General features: G+C 62.8%; 1 protein-coding gene across 2 annotated transcripts; it reads right to left on the bottom strand.

Moving 5' to 3' along the window:
- Positions 1-6480: 6480 nt before the first annotated feature.
- On the bottom strand, positions 6481-24428 carry DPEP1 (dipeptidase 1). 2 transcript variants are annotated; one of them, XM_055364552.2, is made up of 11 exons: positions 24271-24428; positions 14010-14219; positions 8890-9022; positions 8534-8666; positions 8247-8397; positions 7995-8064; positions 7551-7727; positions 7379-7463; positions 7224-7299; positions 6960-7095; positions 6481-6860 (listed from the first exon to the last, which is right to left on the bottom strand). In XM_055364552.2, the coding sequence occupies exons 2-11, from the start codon at positions 14111-14113 to the stop codon at positions 6690-6692; spliced, it is 1236 nt and encodes a 411-aa protein (XP_055220527.2). In that variant the 5' UTR covers positions 14114-14219; positions 24271-24428; the 3' UTR covers positions 6481-6689. The 2 variants fall into 2 exon arrangements, with proteins under 2 accessions (XP_055220527.2, XP_055220528.2); XM_055364553.2 differs by lacking the exon at positions 24271-24428 and adding an exon at positions 23730-23984.
- Positions 24429-25396: the final 968 nt, after the last annotated feature.

Below are 25396 nucleotides of genomic sequence, written 5' to 3'. Positions count from 1 at the left end.
GCGTCACTGTGGATGTGGATGTAGAGTGGGAGGGGTTACGTCCCTCCCCTCAGCTCCAGCCACAGAGCCAGCCCCGTCGCTCCCTGGCACGCCTCCCACATCCTCACGGTCCACAAAGCTCGGGGGGCTTCCCAGAGAGAGAGGGCCCAGAGGGGTGGAGCTTGGGGTCTGCCTGCACCCCAGGATGGGGGTCTGCACCATGGGGAGGCTCCAGCCCCCCGACCCACCTCCATGTCACCTCTTGCCGGAATTCCCAGCTCTCTAGGGTTGGGCGCGCTCCTTCCCAACCTCCTCTGGAAAGGTCTGTTTCCAGCCTGAGGCTGGAACTCAGGATGCGTGAACACTGACCGGCTCGTGGGAAGGACTCTGGGAAGCAGGTGCGTTCCTGGGATGCCAGTTAAGGTGCCGTCTCTCTGGACACTTTGGTGTGAATTTAATGCAGTTAGGATTATTTTCAGACTAGGATTAAAGCTCTTCTCATGAGAAAATACTTGTGGGCGGCAAGCCACCCAGGTGCCAAGGCAAGAGACCGAGGGCGTGAGCTGCTCCAGTATAATAAAAAAAATATAAGAATAGTTATACTAGAAATAGATTATAGATAATATATGTTACTAATCATCAGTTTGTGGCATTACTCTTTATTCCCATATTATAATAATCTTTGCTCTACAATTATAACCTAGGACAAACCAGGCCATACAGAGACAGGAGCTGAAGGGGCACCGTGAGAAGCGACCACGAGATGAGCGTGAGCTCCCGTTACGCCCGGACAGGGCCACTAGAGGGCTCCTTGGTCTAGCGGTCACGTCAGTGCCTGGGGAAGGCACCCGTTACTTAGCAGACCCGGAAAGGGAATCTCCCTTTCCCTGGGGGCGCGTTAGAGAAGACTCTGCTCCACCATCTCTTGTGGAAGGTCTGACATAAGTCAAACCCGCCTGCAGCCCTCCGGAGGCCTAACCGTCTCCCTGTGATGCTGTGCTTCAGTGGTCACGCTCCTAGTCCGCCTTCATGTTCCACCCTGTGCGCCTGGCTCTGCCTTCTAGACAGCAGTAGCAGAATTAGTGAAAATACTAAAGTCTTTGAAATGCATAGAAGAAATAATGGCGTAAGCTGTCCTCTCTCTCTCTCCGCCTTGGCTGCCAAACAGGGAAGGGCCCCCTGTCCAGTGGACACGTGACTCGCGTGACCTTATCAATCACTGGAGATGGCTCACACTCCTTACCCTGCCCCTTTTGCCTCGTATCTAATAAATAACAGTGCAGCCAGGCATTCGGGGCCACTAGCGGTCTCCGCGTCTAGGTGGTAGTGGTCCCCTGGGCCCAGCTGTCTTTTCTTCTCTTTGTCTTGTGTCCTTATTTCTATGATCTCTCGTCTCCGCACACGAGGAGAAAAACCTACGTACCCTGTAGAACCCTACAAATACTGTTAATAAAATTAGGCCTAATATCCTTGCAGCCCACCAGGGACCCCCTAAGTCTCCAATCCCAGACGGAAAACGCCAGGCTGGGAGGGGAACAGACAGAACGATTATTGATAAGTGCATCCTGGAAGATCAGGACGCGTCCCTTCTGGAGGCTTCAGAGCCGCCTGCAGGGGCTGCTGCTCCATGGAAGGGCACGGACCCCGGAGCCCCCTGCTCCTCGACTCAGGGCCTCCAGCCAAGGCTTAGCTGGTGGGTAGTGAAGCCTCCCAGCAGCTCCCAGGGACCCTGCCTGCACCTCCGATGCTGTGGTCACCTCCACCCAGCTTTCTCCCTGCCAAGTCAGATCTGGAAGTGACCTGGGCCCAGTGGCTTCCCACTTCCTAACGGAAGCTGAGGGAGAACTACAGAGCCTGTGGGGGCTGTGAGGGCAGTCCCCTCAGCCCCAGGGCCCTCCAGGGTGGGGCAGCAGCAGCGTGGGGGGTCCTGTCCTGCCCTGTGTGCAACTCAAGACGAACCCTTGGAGGACCATATGGGAAGACACTGAGCCCCAAGCTCCACCTAGGAGGACCTGGTGCTGGGCAGCTCACGCCTGGACCACGTCTGTCCCTGTGGTCGGCCTGGTTCTGCTGCCCACGGTGGGAGGGAGCCTGGGGGCCACACTGATGCAGACACTGCCTCCCCATTTACCAAAAGAGGCTGGGCTGGGTGCAGCAGCTCACGCCTGTAATCCCAGCACTTTGGGAGGCTGAGGTGGGCGGATCACCTGAGGTCGGGGTTGGAAACCAGTCTAGCCAACATGGTGAAACCTCGTCTCTACTAAAATTAGCTGGGTGTGGTGGCGCACATCTGTAATCCCACCTACTCAGGAGACTAAGACAGGAGAATTACTTGAACCTGGGAGACGGAGATTGCAGTGAGCTGAAATCATGCCACTGCACTCCAGCCTAGGTGACAGAGCGAGATTCCATCTCAAAAAAATGCTGGACGAAGAGAGTGGCTCTGCCAGTGCAGGTTCCTGAGCCCTTAGCCATGTTTACAGAATCAGAATGAGCAGGTGCAGGGGGTGTGCGTGCAGGGGTGGAGGTGCTCGTGCAGGGGTGTGGGGTGTGTGTGTGTGTGTGTGTGTGCAGGGGTGGGGGTGTGTGTGCAGGTGTGGGGTTGTGTGTGCAAGGATAAGGGTATGTGCAGGGGAGGGATGTGCATGTGCAGGGGTGCGTGTGTGCATGGGTGGGGTGTGCGCAGGGTTGGAGTGTGTGCGCAGGATTGGAGTGTGTGCGCAAGTTTGGGGTGTGTGTGCAGAAGCGGTGTGTAGGGATGGGGGTGTGTGCAGGGGTGGCGTGTGTGTGCAGGGGTGGGGGGGCGCGCGTGCAGGGGTGGGGGGGCGCGCGTGCAGGGGTGGGGGGCGCGCGCGTGCGGGGGTGGGGCGCGCGTGCGGGGGTGGGGCGCGCGTGCGGAGGTGGGGGGCGCGCGTGCGGGGGTGGGGGGCGCGCGCGCGGGGGTGGGGGGCGCGCGCGCGGGGGTGGGGGGCGCGCGCGTGCGTGGAGTGCGGCGCGTGCGGGGGTGGGGCGCGTGCGGGGGTGGGGCGCGCGTGCGGGGGTGGCAGGGCGCGCGCGCGCGGGGGTGGGGGGGCGCGCGTGCGGGGGTGGGGGGGCGCGCGTGCGGGGGTGGGGCGTGCGTGAAGGGGTGGGGGGGGCGCGCGTGCGGGGGTGGGGCGCGCGTGCAGGGGTGGGGCGTGCGTGCAGGGGTGGGGGGGGCGCGCGTGCGGAGGTGGGGCGCGCGTGCACGGGGGGGCGCGCGTGCAGGGGTGGGGGGGCGCGCGTGCAGGGCTGGGGCGCGCGTGCAGGAGTGGGGCGCGCGTGCGGGAGTGGGGCGCGTGCGGGGGTGGGGCGCGTGCGGGGGTGGGGCGCGTGTGCGGGGGTGGGAGGGCGCGCGTGCGGGGGTGGGAGGGCGCGCGTGCGGGGGTGGGGCGCCTGCGGGGGTGGGGCGCGCGTGTACGGGTGGGGGGGCGCGCGCGCTGGGCGCGGGCGCGCGCGATGGGGTGGGGCGCGCGGGGGGGGGCGCGCGGGGTGTCGGCGCGCGGGGGGGGCGCGCGCGGGGAGGTCGGCGCGCGGGGGCGGGGAGGGCGCGCGGGGGCGGGGAGGGCGCGCGCGCGAGGGGGCGCGCGCGCGGGTGTCGGCGCCCGGGGGGGGCGCGCGCGGGGGGGTCGGCGCCCGGGGGCGCGGAAGGCGCGCGGGGGCGGGGAGGGCGCGCGCGCGGGTGTGGGGCGCGCGGGGGGGGCGCGCGGGGGGAGGGCGCGGGGGGGGGCGCGCGGGGGAGGCTCGCGGGGGGGGCGCGCGGGGGGGGGCGCGCGGGGGGTCGGCACGCGGGGGGGGCGCGCGGGGGGGGGGCGCGCTGGGGGGTCGGCGCGCGGGTGGGGCGCGCGCGGGGGGGTCGGCGCGCGGGGGGGGCGCGCGGGGGGGTGGCGCGGGGGGGGCGCGCGTGCAGGATTGGGGGGCGCGTGCGGGGGGGTAGGGGCGCGCATGCAGAAGTGGGGCGCGCGTGTAGGGGTGGGGCGCGCGGGGGGGGCGCGCGGGGGTGTCGCGCGGGGGGGCGCGCGTGCAGAAGTGGGGTGCGCGTGCAGGGGTGGGGCGCGCGGGGGCGGGCGCGCGGGGGGGGGCGCGCGGGGGGGTCGGCTCGCGGGGGGGTCGGCGCGCGGGGTGTCGGCGCGCGGGTGGGGCGCGCGCGGGGGTTCGGCGCGCGGGGGGGGGCGCGCGGGGGGGTCGCGCGGGGGGGCGCGCGTGCAGGAGTGGGGCGCGTGTGCAGGGGTGGGGCGCGCGGGGGGGGGCGCGTGGGGGGGGGGCGCGCGGGTGTTCGGCGCGCGGAGGGGGCGCGCGGGGGAGTCAGCGCGCGGGGGGGTCGGCGCGCGGGGGATCGGCGCGCGGGTGGGGCGCGCGCGGGGGGTTCGGCGCGCGGGTGGGGCGCGCGGGGGGGTCGGCGCGCGGGTGGGGCGCGCGGGGGGGTCGGCGCGCGGGTGGGGCGCGCGGGGGGGTCGGCGCGCGGGGGGGGGGCGCGCGGGGGGGGGCGCGCGGGTGTCCGGCGCGCGGAGGGGGCGCGCGCGGAGGGGGCGCGCGCGGGGGGGTCGGCGCGCGGGGGGGCCGCGCGCGGGGGGTGCGCGCGGGGGGGGTCGGCTCGCGGGGGGGTCGGCGCGCGGGTGTTCAGCGCGCGGAGGGGGCGCGCGCGGAGGGGGCGCGCGGGGGGTCGGCGCGCGGGTGGGGCGCGCGCGGGGGGTTCGGCGCGCGGGGGGGGGCGCGCGGGGGGGTCGCGCGGGGGGGGCGCGAGTGCAGGAGTAGGGCGCGCGTGCAGGGGTGCGGCGCGCGGGGGGGGCGCGGGGGGGGCGCGGGGGGGGCGCGGGGGGGGCGCGGGGGGGGCGCGCGCGGGGGGGCGCGCGGGGGGGTCGGCGCGCGGGGGGGGCGCACGCCGGGTGGGTCGGCGCGCGAGGGGGGCGCACGCCGGGTGGGTCGGCGCGCGGGGGGGGCGCACGCCGGGTGGGTCGGCGCGCGTGGGGGCCGCGCGCGGGGGGGGCGCGCGGGGGGGTCGGCTCGCGGGGGTTCGGCGCGCGGGGGGGTCGGCGCGCGGGGGCGGGGAGGGCGCGCGGGGGCGGGGAGGGCGCGCGGGGGCGGGGAGGGCGCGCGGGGGCGGGGAGGGCGCGCGGGGGCGGGGAGGGCGCGCGGGGGCGGGGAGGGCGCGCGGGGGCGGGGAGGGCGCGCGGGGGCGGGGAGGGCGCGCGGGGCGGCGCGCGCGGGGGGGTCGGCACGCGGGGGGGGGCGCGCGGGGGGGGCGCGCGGGGGGGTCGGCACGCGGGGGGGGGCGCGCGGGGGGGGCGCGCGGGGGGGGCGCGCGGGGGGGGCGCGCGGGGGGGGCGCGCGGGGGGGGCGCGCGGGGGGGGCGCGCGGGGGGGGCGCGCGGGGGGGGCGCGCGGGGGGGGCGCGCGGGGGGGGGCGCGCGTGCGGGGGGGGGCGCGCGTGCGGGGGGGGGGCGCGCGTGCGGGGGGGGGGCGCGCGTGCGGGGGGGGGCGCGCGTGCGGGGGGGGGGCGCGCGTGCGGGGGGGGGGCGCGCGTGCGGGGGGGGGGCGCGCGTGCGGGGGGGGGGCGCGCGTGCGGGGGGGGGGCGCGCGTGCGGGGGGGGGCGCGCGTGCGGGGGGGGGCGCGCGTGCGGGGGGGGGGCGCGCGTGCGGGGGGGGGGCGCGCGTGCGGGGGGGCCCCGTGCGGGGGGGGGCGCGCGTGCGGGGGGGGCGCGCGTGCGGGGGGGGCGCGCGTGCGGGGGGGGCGCGCGTGCGGGGGGGGCGCGCGTGCGGGGGGGGCGCGCGTGCGGGGTGGGGCGCGCGGGGGGGGGCGCGCGGGGGGGCGCGCGTGCAGGGGTGGGGGGGCGCGCGTGCAGGGGTGGGGGGGCGCGCGTGCAGGGGTGGGGGGGGTGCGCGTGCAGGGGTGGGGGTGTGCGTGTGCTGGGGTGGGGGTGGGGTGTGTTTGTGCAGGGGTGGGGTGTGTGTGTGCAGGGGTGTGTGTGTGCAGGGGTGTGTGTGTGCAGGGGTGTGTGTGTTTCCGGGGTGGGGTGTGTGTGTTTCCGGGGTGGGGTGTGTGTGTTTCCGGGGTGGGGTGTGTGTGTGCAGGGGTGGGGTGTGTGTGTGCAGGGGTGGGGTGGGTGTGTGCAGGGGTGGGGTGTGTGTGTGCAGGGGTGGGGTGTGTGTGCAGGGATCGGGGTGTGTGTGTGTGCAGGGATCGGGGTGTGTTTGTGTGCAGGGATCAGGGTGTGTGTGTGTGCAGGGATGGGGTGTGTGTGTGTGCAGGGGTGGGGTGTGTGCACCAGTGCGTGGCTGGAGGTGACTACTGGAGCCTAGACTCCGTCCCTAAAGACGCTCAAGCAGCGTCTGTACAAAGCCCTTTTCACACCTCCTGAGCCCTTCCGGCCTGGACCGAAGACTGGATCCAGGATCACAGGAGTGCCCCACGTCCAACCAGGAGCCATTTTCACAAAACACCCCCACTCCTGAGCCGGATGCCGACGACACGTACCCCAGGATGTGAAGGGGTGTTGCTTTTATTGCGGGCCTACTGTGTGTGTGTCCTGAACTGTCCCCAGGCATCCTGCCCCCCAGGTAAGCCCAGGCGTCCGCTCAGGAGACGCTGGTCCTTGCATGTGGGCAGCAGGGCTCCTGGCATCTGGAGTCCTGGGATGGGCGGGTCTTCCCGGAGCTCCGGGAACCCTAAAGGGGACTCTGGTCTCCCAGGTTTCACAGGAGAGACAGACAGAGGACCAGGGGACCGAGGGAGGCCAGCAGGAGCCCCCAGTGGCGATGGAGGCTGGAAGCCCCAGAGGAGTAGCCGTAATGCGTCCTGCAGGAGCCGCCCAGCTGGTCCAGCGGGATGGGCTCCTCCTCGGGAGCCTGTGTGAGGTTGCTGGCCTGGGGACAGACAGACACGGGTGGGACAGACAGACACAGGTGGGGCAGCCTGCCTGCTGGTGGTGGTGGGGGAGACTCAGGTGGCCACCCCATCCTTACCTGTTCCACAGCCTCGAAGACCCTCAGCAGGTTGTCAGCCAGTGCGCCCTTGACCTCCGCCTCCGTCCAGTTCCTCCTGAGCAGCTCAGCGATCAGGTCTGGATACTTGGAGACGTCCTCCAGCCCCTCAGGGACCCTGTGTTGAGGCCAGGAGAACCTGGACCCCCACACTAGGACACAGGACCCTCCTCCAGCCACCTCATCCCTCTGACGAGGCCATGAACCTCCCGGCTCATCCACAGGACAGCGCTCTCACCCCCTTACCTTGGAACACCATCAAAGTCCCCACCAAAACCCACGGCTTCGGCTCCTGCCACCTCCTTGATGTGATCCAGATGGTCTGTCCAGGGAGCAGCAGGTATGGGTCCCGAGTGAGGCCCTCTCCCTTCAGCCCCCTTGGCCACTCACCCCCCACCTACCGGCCACTTGGGACAGGTTGGCCTTGTTGGTGCAGGAAATGTAATTGTTGTAGAAGTTCACCATCACCAGGCTGTGTGTCTGTTTCTGCACAGGAAGGAAGACAGGGTGGAGCTGAGAGCTGGGAGGGCCTGCCCAGGGAGGCGGGGTGGGGGTCGCTCCCTCGGCCCTCACCACCAGCCTCAGGACGTCGTCAGGCACGTTGCGCCGGCTTGCGCACACGCTGTAGGCCGAGGAGTGGCTGAAGATGACCGGGGCTCTGGACAGCTGCAGGGTGGCCTTCATGGTGGCCACAGACACGTGAGCCAAGTCGACGAGGACTCCCAGACGGTTCAGCTCCTTCACCACACGCTGGGAAGACAGGGCTCCGTCCACCCTCACAGCCCCCAGGGTTGGGGATGCGGAGGTGGACGAGCTGGACCAGATGTGAGTCATCATCCTTCATGGCTGGAAGTCCGGGGCCACTCAGGGCTCAGCACCCACCCTGGGGGGATGGCTGCCAGCTCCATTTTACAGACAAGGACACTGAGGTCCCACGTGAGGAGATGCATCGTTCTGGTCACCCTCCAGGGCCTCAGCCTTCTCCTGGGGGTGACTGGCCGCTCCCACCCCACTCACCTGCCCAAAGGGTGACAAGCCTTGGCTCTGGGGCTCGCTGTCTCCCGTGTCCACCAGCCAGTTGTCAGCCCTGCAGGAGCAAAAGGCAGGTGCCCAAGGGGTGAGCGGTGGTCTCGGCCTCCCATCAGCCCAGCAGGCGAGGCCCGGCCTGGGACTCACAGGCAGAGGGGATGGGCTTGGGAGGGTGGCAGGGAGTGTCTGCCCCCTCCCTCCTGACCACAGCCCGGGGGCCTCCCATGGAGAGTCACGCACCAGGGCGTGTTGCAGCTGTGGGTGAGGGTCAGGTACCGCATGCCCAGCTGATAGAGTGCCCGCAGGACGCCCAGACTGCTGTCAATGGAGTGGCCGCCCTCCACGCCGATCAGGCTGGCCACCTTCCCTTCCCGGAAGGCCTGCCGAATGCCTGCGGGGAGAGTCAGGGTGCAGGGGAGTGGGCACCTGGCGTCTGGAGGGTGAGGTGTCCTGACCGGCACCTGCTGCTCAGGATGAGGGCTGGGTGGGAAGACGCAGGACCTGGAGGACCCAGGTCAGGACCCCACCTGCGCTGCTGGTGACATACAGGAAGGTCTCCGGGTACATCTGGCACATGCGGTGGACCACGTCCATCTGCTCCAGCGTCCTCCGCACGGCGTCTTTGTTCTGGGTGTCGCAGGGCGTGTACACGGACCAGAACTGGGGGCCGCAGGGGGTACCAGGAGCTGATGCAGCCAGGTCTCAGCCCACCCCCTGCATGCCTGTGGGAGTCTGGTTTCCCACCCCCTGGGAAGCCCTCCCTCGGCCTGGGCACCGAGGGACCCTGCAGGAACACCACAGGGATGGTCACACTGTAGCCAGGCCCGAGGTAGGAGACGGGATGACCCCACACAGGGCAAGCGCAAGGCAGGGCAGGCGGTACCTGGCCTCCCACAAAGCCGGCCCTCAGCTTGGGGATGTTGGTGTGTGTGCCGGCCAAGGTGGTCAGGTTGGCCCTCTCGTCCTGCAGCCGGTTGTTGAACATATCCAGCAGCTGCCAGGGGAGGTCATTGTGCCTGGAGTTTGCCGGGCAGAGGCCAGGCAGTCAGGGCGGCCAGTGGGACCTGGGGGCTTCCGAGCTCCTGGCCTCTGGGCTGCTCTCTCCACTTCCTACTCCTCACGACAGACACAGGACTGAAGTCTAGGCCGCGGGAGTGACATATCACCAGCCACCTGAACACACCTGTGCAGGCTGCATTTCCCAACTGTGCCCACCCCCAGGGCAGGGAACCCCGAGCCAGGAGCTCAGGGAGCTGGGTAGCCCATCCCTTCCAGGGCCTTTTTCTGTTGAGGAGGCTGGGGGGCAGACACATTGTCTGAGGGTGGGACACAAGGAGCCAAATGACCTCAGTGGAAAGGACTGGAGACGTGAGGGGCAAGGGCCTGGGGGTGATACTGTTTCTGAGAGTTTTCAGTTCAAAGATCAAATTGCCTCTTGGGGAATATGGTGGGTGGCTGGGTAACTGGAACGGCCTGACCTTGGGGGGCCTGGGACCCCCATCCTCCTGGGGAGCAGAGTGTCGAGTACAGGCTTTGGGGGATACCCAGGCCTCTCTGCTGCCTCTGTCCCCAGGAAAGAGCCCTGCACCCAAACTCCAATCAGATCCTTCTAAACTTCCAAAGGACTGAGGTTCTCCAAGGTTTTCCCAGGAGCTGGTGGTGGTGAGGGTAGGAGCTCTGGTGAGGAAAAAGGAGAAGGAAGGGGAAAGGAGAAGGAAGGGGAAAGGAGAAGGAAGGGGAAAAGAGGAGGAAGGGGAAAAGAGGAGGAAGGGGAAAGGAGAAGGAAGGGAAAAGGAGAAGGAAGGGGAAAGGAGAAGGAAGGGAAAAGGAGAAGGAAGGGGAAAGGAGAAGGAAGCGGAAAAGGGAAGGAAGGGGAACGCAGAGGAAGGGGGAACTGGGGCTGTCAGAGCTGGTGGCTGAGTGAGGGTCTCAGAGGGTCCGAATCCAGCTGCCCAGCAGGGCCTGGCAGAGACCAGGAGCAAAGGGAATCCACTGTCGTTAGGAATGCAATGCTCAGGCCAGGCAGGGTGGCTCACGCCTGTAATCCCAGCACTTTGGGAGGCCAAGGTGGGCAGATCACAAGGTCAGGAGATCGAGATCACCCTGGCTAACATGGTGAAACCCCGTCTCTACTAAAAATACAAAAATTAGCCGGGAGTGGTGGCGGGTGCCTGTAGTCCCAGCTACTCAAGAGGCTGAGGCAGGAGAATGGCATGAACCCAGGACGCAGAGCTTGCAGTGAGCTGAGATCGCACCACTGCACTCCAGCCTGGGCGACAGAGCAAGACTCCCTCCAAAAAAAAAAAAAAGAAGAGAAGAGAAAAGAAAAATAGAAATGCAGCTCTAAGGGGCCCAGGGCAGGCTCTAGGCTACGATCTCATCTGTGTTTCAACCAGCAGATCTGAGTCCCGGGACTGACCAGGCCCGACTGCAGCCCCAGACAGCCCTCGTCCCCGATCCTGTGACTCAGAGGCTGTGAGGAGGATGGGAAGGGGCTGAGGCCTGACCCCCAACCCTGGGAAATGCCCAGGGTTCCCCTTCCCCGTCACTAGGTCTGGGGCCTCAGTCTCCTTCCTGTAATGTGGGCTGTGCCCCTGTCTCGGGGGGACTGCCTTGTGAGGGTGTGTGCTGGGATGAGGCCACAGGGGCCCCTCCACTTGCAGTTTCCAGACCCACCCCTGTGCCTCAGTTTCCCCATCTGTAACATGAGGGTGTCTTGGTGCCCTCCTTGGAGGACAGCTCCCTCTGTGCCTCAGTTTCCCCATCTGTAACATGAGGGTGTTTTGGTGCTTTCCTTGAGGACAGCTCCGTGTCTCAGTTTCCCCATCTGTAACATGAGGGTGTCTTGGTGCTTTCCTTGGAGGGCAGCTGGGAGAGGCAGATGAGTAACTGTTAATCACTTCCAGCTGCGGGCTCTGCTTTCTGTGACCCAGCTCAAATCTATGTGCCCGCCATGAGCTTTTCCAAGGCAAATGCACCCATGGAGCTCCTCAGGGGAAAGAAGGGGAGGGCTCTGCCCTTCCTGGGTCCCAGTCGTTCCTGACCTCCCCTGGGCTAGTGCCCCCAAGCCCAGCCTGGCACGCTTTCCGGCCCCACCCCTGGGCAGATGGGCGGGCGCACGCCTGATGCTGGTGTGAGTCTCTCCCAAAGCTCCTGCGTCAGCGAGGTTGTCTCTGGCCACAGCGAGTCCACATGACAGCCTGGGCTGGCACGTGCCTCTCCCCAGCCCTCGGAGCAGAGTGGGTGCTCAGGACGCACTTGCTGAGGGAACCATGAGCTCCAGCTAGGGACCCTGCCCGGGCAGCAGCCTCATCGCTAGGTGCAACCCTACACTGGGCACTGTCCTGGGCGGGGCTGGGCAGGGCTCCCAGGAGACTTTACTCCTTGGCCTGAGGACGCGGGCGGCCCATCTCAGACATTAGGCTGGGATGGGTAGGGATTCCCAGGACCCCAGGAGCCGCCCTTGGAGGGACAGACTGCAATGGGGCAGCTCTCTGCTCTCCCCTCTCTCCTCCTCCTGCAGCCCCTCCTTTCTTTCTTCTTTTTGAGACAGGGTCTCACTCTGTTGCCCAGGCTGGAGGGCAGAGGTGCAATCACAGCTCACTGCAGCCCCCAACCTTCTGGGTTCAAGCAGTCCTCCCACCTCGGTCTCCCAAAGTGCTGGGACCACACCTGTGAGCCACTGTGCCCAGCCAGCCCTCTCCACTCTTGCTGGAGAAAACGATGGGAAGGTGGGGCCTCTGGTTTCTCAGTGGGAGGGAGGCCTTGCCTGCCTGCCTCATGGCCAGGGCAAACGGCAGTTCTGCTAATCAGACCCACCCTCCTTATCTGTGCAGCTGGGGCAATGCCCTTAGCTGGGATATGGAATCCGGCGTCCTGCTCCAAGGAGTGCTGGAAAGTGCTGGAAAAGCGGCAAGCACACACTCAGGCAGCTGTTCGTGGGGAGACTGCTGGCTGCCCCCGGGACCCATTCTCCTCCTTTTCCTTTGTGACTTTAAAACCCCCCGTTTTTAGCGGGCACACAGCCACTTGGGTTGAAGATACTTCCTGCCCCTCTATCGCTGGCGGTGGCCAAGGGATGAAGGTGGGCCCTGTAACAGCTTCTAACAACTGACCCCTGGCCGGGCGCGGTGGCTCATGCCTGGAATCCCAGCACTTTGGGAGGCCAAGGTGGGCGGATCACTTGAGGTCAGGAGTTCGAGACCAGCCTGGCCAACATAGTGAAACCCTGTCTCTACTAAAAACGCCAAAAAAATTAGCCGGGCGTGGTGGCGGGCGCCTGTAATCCCAGCTACTCAGGAGGCTGAGGCAGGAGAATTGCTTAAATCCAGGAGGCAGAGGTTGCAGCGAGCTGAGATCACGCCACTGCACTCCAGTCTGGGTGACAGGTGACAGAGTGAGACTCTGTCTCAAAACAAAACAAAACAAAACAAAACAAAAACCTGACCCTGACAGTCACTTGCTGCTTGTCCTTTTCTCCTTCTTTATGTCTCCCTCCTCCCTGCTGGCCAGCATGCAGATGTGAGGGCTGAAGCTGGCGTGGCCATTTTAAACCATGAGGATGCAGGGACCACCCTCTGCTCCCTTTCTGCAGCTGCTTCTGCTCCCTTAAGTTTTTTTAATTTGAGATGGAGTCTCACTCTGTTGCCCAGGCTGGAGTACAGTGGCCCCATATCGGGTCACTGCAGCCTCCGCCTCCCGAGTTCAAGTGATTCTCCTGCCTCAGCCTCCAGAGTAGCTGGGACTACAGGCATGCGCCACCATGCCTAGCTAATTTTTTGTATTTTCAGTAGAGACAGGGTTTCGCCATGTTGGCCAGGCTGGTCTTGAGCTCCTGACCTCAGGTGATCCGCCCTCCTCAGCCTCCCAAAGTGTTGGGATTACAGGCGTGAACTGCCCAGCCTGGACTGTTCCCTGAAGTTCTTATGTGACAAGACATCGGGTTTCCCCGCTTTTTTCACAGAGTTTTTCCCCAACAAAGCCCAGAGGCATTTTCCAGGTGGAGACACCATGCCAGACACAGGGCGCACTCTCAGTGACGCTCCCACCCCAGCGCGGAGCCAGTGTGGACCCTGATCTGAGTCTGGTGCCTGGAAGCAGGAGGCCTCCATGGTGACCCAGTGTCGGGGCACTGGGCCAGGAAGGGGCAGGGAAGAGAGTCGGATTCCCGGGCAGTGGGGATCTCCGCCCTGAGGAGGTCAGGACAGAAGCAGGTGACCCAGGCGCCCCAGCGAGGTCGGGGGTGGGGGCCGGGTGGGCACACAGCGCAGCACAGGCAGGGGCCCAAGTGGAATGGGCCTCCCCCCGGGAGAAGGCAGGCTGGGGAGAGTGGGAAGAGAGCCAAAAAGATGCCGGCTGAGAGGGCCTGTAGGGTGCCACCCACACCTGCCGCTTTCGGGAGAAGCTGAGGCACAGGGAGAGATCGGGGCGCAGGGCCTCCACGTCCGCAGGCTCAGACCTCACTCTGAGCTTCGGGGCCAGGGAGTGGGGCCTTGCCTCTTTCCTGCCCAGTCCCTGCAGACCTTCATCTGCTGAAGTCTTTGGGGGCCCTGAGAGACCCCACAAAGCAGCAGGGGCCAGGAAAGGGCAAGGGCCCGGCACCGTCGCAGAAGCTGAAACTGAGCCCCAAGCCAAGGGCACACGAGTCTCACCCCCAGAGAAACTGAGCCCCAAGCCAAGTGCACACGAGTCTCACCCCCAGCTCCCCCAGCCCCAACTCCCCAGGCCAAACTCCCGCAGCCCTGACTCCCCCGGCCCCAGCACCCCCGGCCCTGGCTCCTCCGGCCCCGGCTCCCCCGGCCCCGGCACCCCCGGCTCCCCCGGCCCCGGCACCCCCGGCTCCCCCGGCCCCGGCTCCCCCGACCCCAGCACCCACGGCCCCGGCTCCCCCGACCCCAGCACCCCCGGCCCCAGCTCCCCCGGCCCCGGCACCCCCGGCCCCGCTCCCCCAGCCCCAGTTCCCAGTCCTGGTTCCCTAAGCACCTGGCTCAGGTGAGCACTCACCCATCAATGACAGGGGAGTCCCTCATGATCCTCTCTGCCTCGTCCCGATAGAAGTCTGCAGTGCAGACGGCCACAAGGGGCCAGAGCCACCATCCGGTCCACATGGTGGGGTCCCCGGGGACCTGTGTGCACTGCTGCCCCAGTGCCTCTGTGCTGGCCTGGCCGGCCTGTGCAGAAGGATGAGCTTCAGGCTGTGAGGAGCCACTCTGCCTGCCAGGAGAGGCACCAGAGGTGTGGGTGGAAGTGATGACAGGTGGCTGCTCTCCTGTTTATAGCTTCCCATGTTCAATAAGTAACTAGCACATTCCCCACCAGGGTGGGTAGGATGGAAGGCCGGACACTCAATGACTGGGCGTTGCTGTCTGGGCTAGGCGGAGGCATAGTAAGAAGCTGGGATCCCAGACCCAGGGGTGGAGCTAGAGCCCAGATGAAAGGACAGCAGGCTGAGAGCAGGCCCAGGTGAGTGGTGAGTGGCTGTCGGCTCTAGCTGTGCTACTGTTATTACTACCACCTCCCTCAGGACCCGGGGGCCTAGATCTGCAAGCAAGATAACAGTCATTCAAATAGTGCATTCTCATAAAGCACCCCTTTCCACGCAAAAATCATCTTACGTGACTTGCCATGGGGGATAAACATCACGGCGTTCCAGGAAGCTGCTGCACAGCCAGGTGTGCCCCTGGCGCCTGCCCTGCTGCTGAGGGGTCCGCACCCCCGGCCTGCAGCCCTCCAGCATCACAGGGACCCACACTCCAGCTACAGAGCTTCAGGCCGAGCAGCTAGGCACGTCCTTAGAACCGGGGCCTCTCTAGGACTCGGCAGAGCACACTCAAGTCGCCCGAGGGCTCCTGGGAACGCAGTTCCCAGGTGGTGCCCTGACGGAAGAATCTTAATCCCAGGGCTGGGTGGTGTCTGGGGTTCTGGGGGACAGTGGGCTGAGCACTGGGGCTAAACCAGGCCTGCTGGGAGGAGCAGGAGGGAAAACTGGTCAGAGGCTTCGGGGGGGTGGGGGGAGCCAGGCAGGGAAGGAGGATTGCCCCAGCTGGAGGGCAGTGGCTCCATCTCGGCTCACTGCAACCTGCACCTCCTGGGCCCAAGCAACCCTCCTGCCTGAGCCTCCTGAGTATCTGGGACCACAGGCGTGCACCACCACGCCTGGCTAATTTTTGTATTTTTTGTAGAGATGGGGTCTTCCCCATGTTTTCCAGGCTGGTCTTGAACTCCTGGCCTCAAGCAAACCTGCCTGCTTTGGCCTCTCAAACTGCGGGGATTACAGGCATGAGCCACCATGCCCAGGTCATGATAAATCGTATTTTCATTCAATGTTTTAAAAAAATCAGACTTCATGTAAAAAAATCCATAATGAACAAAGTATAAAACTTTAAAATAGCTGGGCATGGTCGTTCACGCCTATAATCCCAGCACTTTGGGAGGCCGAAGCGGATGGATCACTTGAGGTCAGGAGTTCAAGACAAGCCTGGCCAATATGGTGAAACCCTCTCTGTACTAAAAAGACAAAAATTAGCTGGGCGTGGTGGTGCGCACCTGTAGTCCCAGCTACTCAGGAGGCTGAGGCAGGAGAATCACTTGAACCCGGGAGGTGGAGGTTGCTGTGAGCCAAGATCATGCCACTGCACTTCAGCCTGGGCAACAGATCAAGACTCCATCTCAGAAAAACAAACAAACAAAACACAAAAAACCCCTCACAAACCTTTAAAACAAAGACAGGCTCAATATTCTGATTTTTCCTTTTGCCTTCAGCTCCAATACTATCTACACAGCCCTGGACTCTGAGAACATCCATGTTCTGCTTGTCGCTTCAGAGGCAGAAACTGGGTGACAGGAGAGCATTTCCAAGAGCACCACACTCCCTCAGGTGCCACTAAGGAGAGAATTTGAGGCCACTGTATTCGTCCATTTTCACACTGCTATAAAGAAATACCCTTTGGGGGCTGGGCAAGGTGGCTCACACCTGTAATCCCAGCACTGTGGGAGGCTGAGGCGGGCGGATCACCTGAGGTCAGGAGTTCGAGATCAGCCTGGGCAACATGGTGAAACCCCGTCTCTATTAAAAATACAAAAATTAGCCAGGCATGGTGGTGCATGCCTGTAATCCCAGCTACTCGGGAGGCTGAGGCAGGAGAATCGCTTGAATCCGGGAGGAGGAGGATGCGATGAGCCATGATCGTGCCATTGCACTCCAGCCTGGGCGACAAGAGTAAATCTCTGTCTCACCAAAAAAAAAAAAAAAAAAAAAAAAGAAAAGAAAGAAAGAAAGAAATACCCTTTGTGGCCGGGCGTGGTGGCTCACGCCTGTAATCCCAGCACTGTGGGAGGCCGAGGCAGGTGGATCACCAGGTCAAGAGATCGAGACCATCCTGGCTAACATGGTGAAACCCCGTCTCTACCAAAAATAAAAAAAGTTAGCCGGGCATGGTGGCGGGTGCCTGGAGTCCCAGCTACTCGGGAGGCTGAGGCAGGAGAATGATGTGAACCTGGGAGGCAGAGCTTGCAGTGAGCCGAGATCTCACCACTGCACTCCAGCCTGGGCGACAGAGTGAGACTCCGTCTCAAAAACAAACAAAAATACCCTTTGGGAGGCCAAGGCAGGAGGAACACGAGGTCAGGAGTTCGAGACCAGCCTGACCAACATGGTGAAACCCCTTCTCTACTAAAAATAAAAAAATTTACTGGGCATAGTGGCCCTTGCCCGTAATCCCACCTACTTGGAGGCTTTTGGAGGGGAATCGCTTGAACCTGGGAGGCGGAGGTTGCAGTGAGCCGAGATTGCAACACTGCACTCCAGCCTGGGTGGCAGAGCAATACTCCGTCTCAAAAGAAAAAAAAAAAAAGAAAAAAAATGAAGAAATATCCAAGACTGGGTTCCCCTGCCCTTCCTTTCCCTCCCCTCCCCTCCCCTCCTTCCTCTCTCTCTCTCTCTGAGGCAGAGTCTCAATAGGTCACCCAGGCTGGAGTGCGGTGGCGCAATCTCGGCTCACGGCAACCTCTGCCTCAACTGATTCTCATGCCTTGGCCTCCGGAGTAGCTGGGATTACAGGCGCACACCACACCCAGCTATTTTTGTTTGTATTTTTAGTAGAGACAGGGTTTCACCATGTTGGCCAGGCTGGTCTCGATCTCCTGACCTAAAATAATGTGCCCTCCTCGGCCTCCCACAGTGCTGGGATTACAGGCGTGAGCCACCATGCCTGATCCCACATTTGACTTTTTTTTTTTTTTTTTTTTTTTTGAGACGGAGTCTCACTCTATTGCCCAGGCTAGAGTGCAGTGGCACGACCTCAGCTCACTGCAAGCTCTGCCTCCCGGGTTCATGCCATTCTCCTGCCTCAGTCTCCAGAGTAGCTGGGACTACAGGCGCCCACCACCACGCCCGGCTAATTTTTTTCTTTTTTTTTTTTTTTTTTTTTTTTTTTTAGTAGAGACAAGTTTTCACCGTGTTAGCCAGGATGGTCTCGATCTCCTGACCTCGTGATCCGCCCGCCTCAGCCTCCCAAAGTGTTCGGATTACAGGTGTGAGCCACCATACCTGGCCCCACGTCTGACTAATTTTTTATTTTTACTACAGACAGTTTCACAATGTTGGCTAGGGTGGTCTCAAACTCCTGACCCCAAGTGATCCACCCGCCTCGGCCTCCCAAGCTGTTGGGATTACAGGCATGAGCCACCGCGCCTGGCCAAGACTGGGTAATTTTTAAAGGAAAAAAGCCTTCATTGACTCACAGTTCCACATAGCTGGGGAGGCCTCAGGAAAATTACAATCATGGCCGAAGGCAAAGGGAGGCAAGGCATGTCTTAAATGGCAGCGGGGGAGAGAGTTTGAGGGGGGGACTGCCAAACACTTTTAAAAACCAGATCTTAGGCTGGGTGCAGTGGCGCACGCCACGGCGTGATCCAAGCACTTTGGGAGGCCGAGGCGGGTGGATCACCTGAGGTCCGGAGTTCGAGACCAGCCTGGCCAACATGGAGAAACCCCATCTCTACTAAAAATACAAAATTAGCCAGGCGCGGTGGCTCATGCCTGTAATCCCAGCTACTCGGGAGGCTGAGGCAGGAGAATTGCTTGAACCCGGGAGATGGAGATGGCGGGGAGCCAAGATTGTGCCACTGCACTCCAGCCAGCTTGGGCAACAAGAGTGAAACTCCGTCTTAAAAACCACCACCACCAACAAAAACAACAACAAACAGATCTTGTGAGAACTTTCTAGCTACCACAAGAACATGGGGTGAACGGCCCCACGATGCACTCACCTCCAGCGGGTCTCTCCCTTGACAGGTGGGGATTATAATCTGAGATGAGATTTGGGTGGGGACACAGAACCAAACTGCATCACTCAGCTCCGCCATTCAGGGCCCAGTGCAACATGAAAATGCGGCGCCCTTATTCAAACATCGCAAGAATCTCAGGGCCTCTCAGGGCCTCACAGTGGCGGGAGGACGGGGGGCAGGTAGAGGGAGGTGCATGTCTTCCGAGCACCAGACCGGGGCCGAAAGCCATGCGTGGACTGCATTTTGCACCGTTTCTGAGGCTCAAAGCCACGGACTTAATTCAACACGAGGGCGTCCTGGGGGTTGGGCAGGGCCCCGTGGCCTGGTAGGCTGTGGGTTCCCCTCTCACGACCACTGTTCAAGGGCAGCGTGGGTGAGCTGGTTCAATTTCTCGGCCTCAGTCTCTTCGTCTGTCAAGTAGAAGTCATGGAAGTACCTACTTTATGACAGTCCTGCCGTGAGCACAAAGGCACCAGCCACTCAGATCACCCTCGGATCAAGGTAGTCACCTTACACCTGTCTTTTCCATGGGGTTTTATAGTTTGTCCCAGAGTTTCCAGTTGCCTTTCTTCTCCTGCCCTACACTGGGTGCCCTTATCTTCCATCTTCCAAGCTCTGGACTCTGCAACCTCCCTCCCTGCCCCCAGAGCCTCCCCTCGTCCAACCTGCTACTCCCAGGCTGGAATCTCAGTGCTCACTTAATGCCTGCACTGAAGGTCTTCCACCTTTGTTTGGTTTATAGTCCTGATAGAGTTTGAATGTTTGTCCAGATCTCACGTGGAAACTGGATCCCAGTAGGGAGGTTTTGTGTCATGGGGACGGGCCCCTCATCAATGGCTTGGTGCAGTTCTGGAGGTAACGAGTTCGTTCGGAAGAGAACTGACGGTTAAAACGAGCCTGGTACCTCCCCCCTCACTCTCTGCCTCCCTCTCTGCACGTGATGCCCTGGGAGCAGGAGAATAGGGTCTGGGGGGCAGGGAACTTAGGCCAATTCGTGCTGAATCAAGGAAAAACAGCGAGGCCTGGGGCAGGGAATGGGACGCTAATTTGTGCTGACTTCCTAAAAGAGAAAACACCAAGGTCAGGGGGAGAGAGTCCGAGGCCAAAGCTCGCTGAATCCAGGAAAAACTTCAAGGTCTGGGGCAGGGAACCCAGGGCCAATTAACACCAACTTCCAAAAACTACACCCTGAGGAAGAGCCCCACGCCCAGTAGCAAAGGATCAAAGGCTGCTCTCCTACAGCCCCCACCACCATGTCCCAGATGGAAAGGAAAGTGCTGTGGACTGGCTGCGGGCCACCCTTTCATCTGCAGACACCAGTTTACCTCAGCCTTTGATTAGCCACGGACCAAATCTTTCATCCAGATAAGGGGTATAGGAACCATGAAAGGTGCCCTTAAGACCCAGAAAACTGGCCGAGGGGGTGGCTCACACCTGTCATCCCAGCACTTTGGGAGAGTGCGGCGGGTGAATCACCTGAGGCCGGGAGTTCAAGACCAGCCTGGCCAACAAGGAGAAACCCCGTCTCTACTAAAAACACAAAAATTAGCCGGGCGTGGTTGCGGGCGCCTGTCATCCCAGCTACTCGGGAGGCTGAGGCTGGAGAATCGCTTGAACCTGGGAGGCGGAGGTTGCAGTGAGCCGAGATGGCGCCATTGCACTCCAGCCCGGGTGACGGTGTGAGACTCCCTCTCAAAAACAAAACAAAACAAAAAAAAACAAACCCCAGAAAACTATGTAACAGCGCCCCTCTCACCCCACTCCCGACTTTTCTAGCTTTAATAAATCCCTTCTTTCGCTGCTTTCTTTCCGTGTTTTGTTTGTTACTTTGCACGTTTTGTCCACTTCTTTGTTGAAACGCCGAGGACATGGACTATTACGCTCCAGGCCATCCTTCCGGTGACACCTGCTCCCTCCCCTTCTGCCGTGATGAGAGGTTCCCTGGGGTCCTCACCAAAGGCAGACGCTGGTGCCACGCTTCCCATTCAGCCTCCACAACCATGAGCCAAACCCACCCCTTTTCTCTATAGATGACCCAGCCTCGGGGATTTCTTTGGAGCAATGCAAAGCAGACTAAACCCTATTCTGTTAAGTTGGCCCTGCAACCATTCCCTAGCAGCGGGTCTGCGGGAATTCACTCCCCAGTCCTCCCGTCTGTCTTTATTCTGCCCTCATCAGTAGTTTCTCTGGGTGTGCACTTTGGGCGGGAAACCTTTGTCCCTCAGGAGGTGACCGCGCCACAGTCCGTCTGTGCATGTGTGGTTGATGGGCCCGGCTGTGTGTGGGCAACCGCTCTTCCCTCCAGGCCTGGAGCCGCCTCTTTCCTCGCCGCGACTTCTCAGCCACGTGCTTTAGTGTGAGGCTTTTTCACTCCCTGGAGCGTTCCCTCTGCCTCCGGTCCAGGGAATTTCCAGTCGCCTGTATCCCTCTTCTTCCCCTCCTTTCTGAGCTCCGTCTGGCCAGGGTTTCAGGCAAGGGTTGCACTGTCTGAGCTTCCTTTCTGCCTCCTGTCCTGGCTTTCTTCCTGCTTATCCTGTGCACTCCATTTCCTCTGTTTTGTCTCCCAGCATGGTTCTTTCGTGTTTTCTTGGGGGTTGTGCGTCTGGTCTCCGGAGGGCGGTTTCCAAGGTTTGCTGTATTCTTTTCCGCCCCGCTCCGGTCAGGGAAGCAGATCTGCTTGGAGTCAGCTACACTCTGTTCTCTTCTGCGGTTTACCAAACGGAATGCAGACGCGTCTCCCATTGTTCATCTGGACCTTCTGTTGCGTTTGCAGACTTCCCTTGGCAGCTGGCAATCTTTGTCACTACAAATTTCATATTTAAAAATAAAGCAACAGTAAGGTGGGCCGTGCCGTATGTGTGAGCAGGTTCTTGACCCCAGGCTTTGTGTGGGGCGAGCTCCGGAGATGCCCGGTTACCAGGGCCCTTGAAGCCGGAATGCATGAGCACTTTTTTTTTTTTTTTTTTTACGAGATGGGGTCTTGCCATGATGCCCAGGCTGGACTCCAACTCCCAGGCTCAAGCGATCCTCCCACCTCAGCCTCCCAAGTAGCTGGGTCCACAGCAGCTCCTTTTAAAGCAACTGCCACCACGCCCAGCAGCATTTTTAAAAATAGCTACCTCGATTCTCAAAAACATGTTTAGGGAAGGGCCTCCTGACCTTCCTCTGGCTGTGGGGGATTAGGGTGGTGTGTCTGTCTGGGTGGTCCTGGGGCCAGTTCTTCCAACTGGGAACAAACCCCGACCTCAGCGTCTTCCTCACTCCCGGCCCATCGTGCCTGCGACGTCTGAGCTGAGCTCCTCTCCGGCTCCCTGGTCTCTCGCTGGAACACCCTGGAACGTTCCTAATGAGGCCCCCTAGTCCGCCTCACAGACACGCTCTTCCACTCACTTCCTCCTTCCCAGAAATGGGTCGGAATCTTTGCCTGCAACGGAGACTTTCTATTGTCTGACGAGTGTGTTCTTTTTGTTTTTTTTGTTTTTTTTTTTTTTTGAGACAGAGTCTCACTGTGTCACCCAGGCTGGAGTGCAATGGCGCGATCTCGGCTCACTGCAACCTCCGCCTCCTGGGTTCAAGCAATTCTCCTGCCTCAGCCTCCCAAATAGCTGGGACTACAGGCACACACCACCGCGCCCGACTAATTTTTGTATTTTTAGTAGAGACAGGGTTTCACCATGTTGGCCAGGATGGTCTTGAACCCCTGACCTCATGATCCACCCGCCTTGGCCTCCCAAACTGCTGGGATTACAGGCGTGAGCCACCGTGCCTGGCCCGAGTGCGTTATTCTTTTCTAATTCCTTTCCTCTCACTTTCGTGGACAGGAGCAGGAGGAAATGCTTGTGCCTTACACCTCACATCTTGACCCAGAGGGTGCAGCCGGCAGAGTTGCAGTGGGAAAGGCTCAGGGTGTGTTTAATTCTGTTTCTTCCACCGGTTCTGGTTGTGCGTCTTTCATGTCCCCGACTGACCAGGGTCCTTTGTCCTGCCCAGGCCCTCCTGCCCCTCCCCTCCCCTGGCCATAGGGAGGCTTAGGGAGAGAGCTGGGGTTAGTAGTCCTGGCCCCGAAAGTTAATGTTTAGAGAAGCGTTGCTAGGAGACCCCTGGGGGTGGGAGCAGTGCTCTGTGAAGAGTGTTGGCTCCTGCATGAGAGTCCTGGGTCCATCTCCAGAGATGGGTGCACCAAGGCCCCACCCCACACGCTCTCCTCACAGGGTGGTGCTGACTCGGCTCTGTCGACACGCAGGTGACAGCCTCGACAGTGATGTCTGCGTTTCCACCCAGCTCTGTCTCCCAGAACCACACAGAAGCCCCATCCACAGCCAACATGCAGACGCCACCATGGCCATTTCGGATGTTACCACTTCTGCACAAGTAGCCACAGGCAATGCCGACCTACCCACGCCCCCCACACACAGATCATCGCAGACGAGAACACCTGGACGCATCCCAAGCCCACACGGTCAGATACGTCCGCGTACCTAGAACAGACACGTGCAGACTTTCCCACGGGATGAGTAAACGCACACTCAGATACCTCCACGTGCACACAGACACACGTACATGCACAGACGAGCCGCACACGTGCACCTGCTCACATGAGCCCTTCCTTGCATGTGCGAGGGACGGGAGCCCACACTCAGCGTGGGGCCCACATCTGACCACCCATGGGGCCTGGCACAGAGGCCCCCAAATAAGCCTTGAGAAGGGAACATCGGGAGCCTGCAGCTCCACGGGGAGCCCGGCCCTGTCTCTCTCCATGGGAGGCCCCGGTGGCTCACAGCAGGCTCAGCAGCCCCGGACTCTCTCTTCTGGCTCCTGACCAGGCTGATGTCTGCACTGGGGGAGTCCACAGGCCCCTCAAGCTGCAGGCCCAGCCATAAGGCCAGCACCCCACTTCTGCCCCCAACGCCTCCCTCCCAGGGTCCAGCCCACCCTGAGGCTGGTGGCTTCCCCACATCCCTCCTCACCTTGCCCAGGCCCCCCATGGCTGCCCCCACCACTCTGACCCCCCACAGCCCACATCTGTACCAGGGCGCGAGCTCTTCCTCCCAGTGAATCCCAGTGAAGCACTTCTCAGGGACTTCCCAACAGGCTCCCAGCTCCCATGAGGTCAGGGCCCCTCAGCCTGGCCTCCCCACCCTTGCTACCCCATCCTCCAGACACAGTCACCCCAGAAGCCACCCTCTCACCCCTGCCTGGAGCTGAGGCCCCCGCTGGTTCCATCCTCTGAGACTCTCGCCCTTCACTGTCCGTGATGGCACTCCATGCTGTGCTGTAGGCGCCTACTCTCTGAGGTTCTCCCTCAGATGGTGGATCGCAGGCAGTCAGAGAGGAGAGGGGCTTCCCGCCCTCATTACAGCCCTGGGCCTCAACCTAGCTGCACGCTCCCCAAAACCACAACCCCTGGCTCCTGGCTTCCCGCTCCCCGAGACTCACCATGCGCAGGACAGGGTCCCGAGTACCTCGGCTCAGCCACCCAAGGCCCAGGGAGACAGACCCGCCTCCTGCCTCCCAGGTCACAAGGCTTGGGGGTTGTTTCTGGTGTTCAAGTTCAGTCCTGCCACCCACGGAGCTCTCCAGCTACAAAACAGCCACCTCCTTGAGGGCTTGCACAGTACCCCAGGGAGAGCCGGGCTAAAGCCTCACACATGTCAGCTGGTTCTTGTTTCCGAAGATACGCATGCCCTCAGTGAGGCCTTGAGCATCCGGCCAGCCCAGGGGCTTCTGGGACTTTCGGTCCCAGGCCAGGCAGGAGAGCTTGTGCTGGGTGATCACCCTTCGAGGCCCCCCAGGCAGTAGTGTAGGGTATCTGCCTTAGGTGGCAGCAGGTTGAGAAATGGAGAGGAGGGGGCCTGGGAGCTTGGGCACACCCCAACGAGCCCAGAGAGTCTCAAGTGGCCTGGGGGTCCCAGGCCGTGTGTTCCCTCCCCATTGGCAGACCCCAGCCACCTCCCTGACTCCCTCGGGGGACACTGACCCTGGCTCCGGAGTTGGGACAAACTCCGTCCTCAGTTTCTTTATCTGTAAGTGCGATGGGTTGATCTCCCTCCATCCCCAGCCACAATCGAGGATTGGAATGTCCTCTGGCAAAGCCACACGGGCTTTCGAAATCCAAGGAGGGTCTGCGTGTGGACCGCACTGAGCTGGAGACCAGGCTGGCTTTGGAATTCTGAGGTTGCGGCGGGAGGGAGGCATACTCAGTGGGTTCAAGCAGGCAGGGTGGAGACCCAGGGCTGCTGCTGAGCCAGTCACAGGGGCCCTTGGAGTCTGACATTTTCAAGCAGCCAATGATGGGGAGCAGTGGGAGGAAGAGTGGGGGCTGCAGAGAGGGGAGGGGGCACAGGGGGCTGCAGAGAGGGGAGCGGGGAGGCACAGGGCGCTGCAGGGAGGGGAGCAGGGGGCACAGGGCGCTGCAGGGAGGGGAGCAGGGGGCACAGGGCGCTGCAGGGAGGGGAGCAGGGGGCACAGGGCGCTGCAGGGAGGGGAGCAGGGGGCACAGGGGGCTGCAGGGAGGGGGTGAAGGGAGTGCAGGGGGCTGCAGGGAGGGGAGCAAGGGGCACAGGGGGCTGCAGGGAGGGGAGCAGGGGGCTGCAGGGAGGGGAGCGGGGGGCTGCAGGGAGGGGAGCAGGGGGCTGCAGGGAGGGGAGCAGGGGGAGCAGGGGGCTGCAGGGAGGGGAGCAGGGCGAGCAGGGGGCTGCAGGGAGGGAAGCGGGGGGGAGCAGGGGGATCAGGGGGCTGCAGGGAGGGGAGCGGGGGGAGCAGGGGGGCAGGGGGCTGCAGAGAGGGGAGCAGGGGGAGCAGGGGGCTGCAGGGAGGGGAGCGGGGGGGAGCAGGGGGATCAGGGGGCTACAGGGAGGGGAGCGGGGGGAGCAGGGGGGCAGGGGGCTGCAGAGAGGGGAGCAGGGGGGCAGGGAGCTGCAGGGAGGGGAGCAGGGGGCAGGCAGCTGCAGGGAGGGGAGCGGGGGGGCAGGAGGCTGCAGGGAGGGAAGCAGGGGGGCAGGGGGCTGCAGGGAGGGGAGCAAGGGGGCAGGGGGCTGCAGGGAGGGAGCAGGGGAGGCAGGGGGCTGCAGGGAGGGGAGCGGGGGGGGCAGGGGGGCTGCAGG

This window comes from Gorilla gorilla, chromosome 18, assembly GCF_029281585.2.
Source record: "Gorilla gorilla gorilla isolate KB3781 chromosome 18, NHGRI_mGorGor1-v2.1_pri, whole genome shotgun sequence".
NCBI lineage: Eukaryota > Metazoa > Chordata > Mammalia > Primates > Hominidae > Gorilla > Gorilla gorilla.
This window is presented reverse-complemented; position numbering and strand designations above follow the sequence as displayed.

Coding starts and splice junctions, on each gene's coding strand:
- DPEP1 (XM_055364552.2), bottom strand. CDS start 14,113: ATGTGGACCGGATGGTGGCTCTGGCCCCTTGTGGCCGTCTGCACTGCA. Junction 9,023..14,009: donor GACTCCCCTGTCATTGATGG/GTGAGTGCTCAC, acceptor GGCAAACTCCAG/GCACAATGACCTCCCCTGGC. Junction 8,065..8,246: donor CACAGCTGCAACACGCCCTG/GTGCGTGACTCT, acceptor TTGCTCCTGCAG/GGCTGACAACTGGCTGGTGG.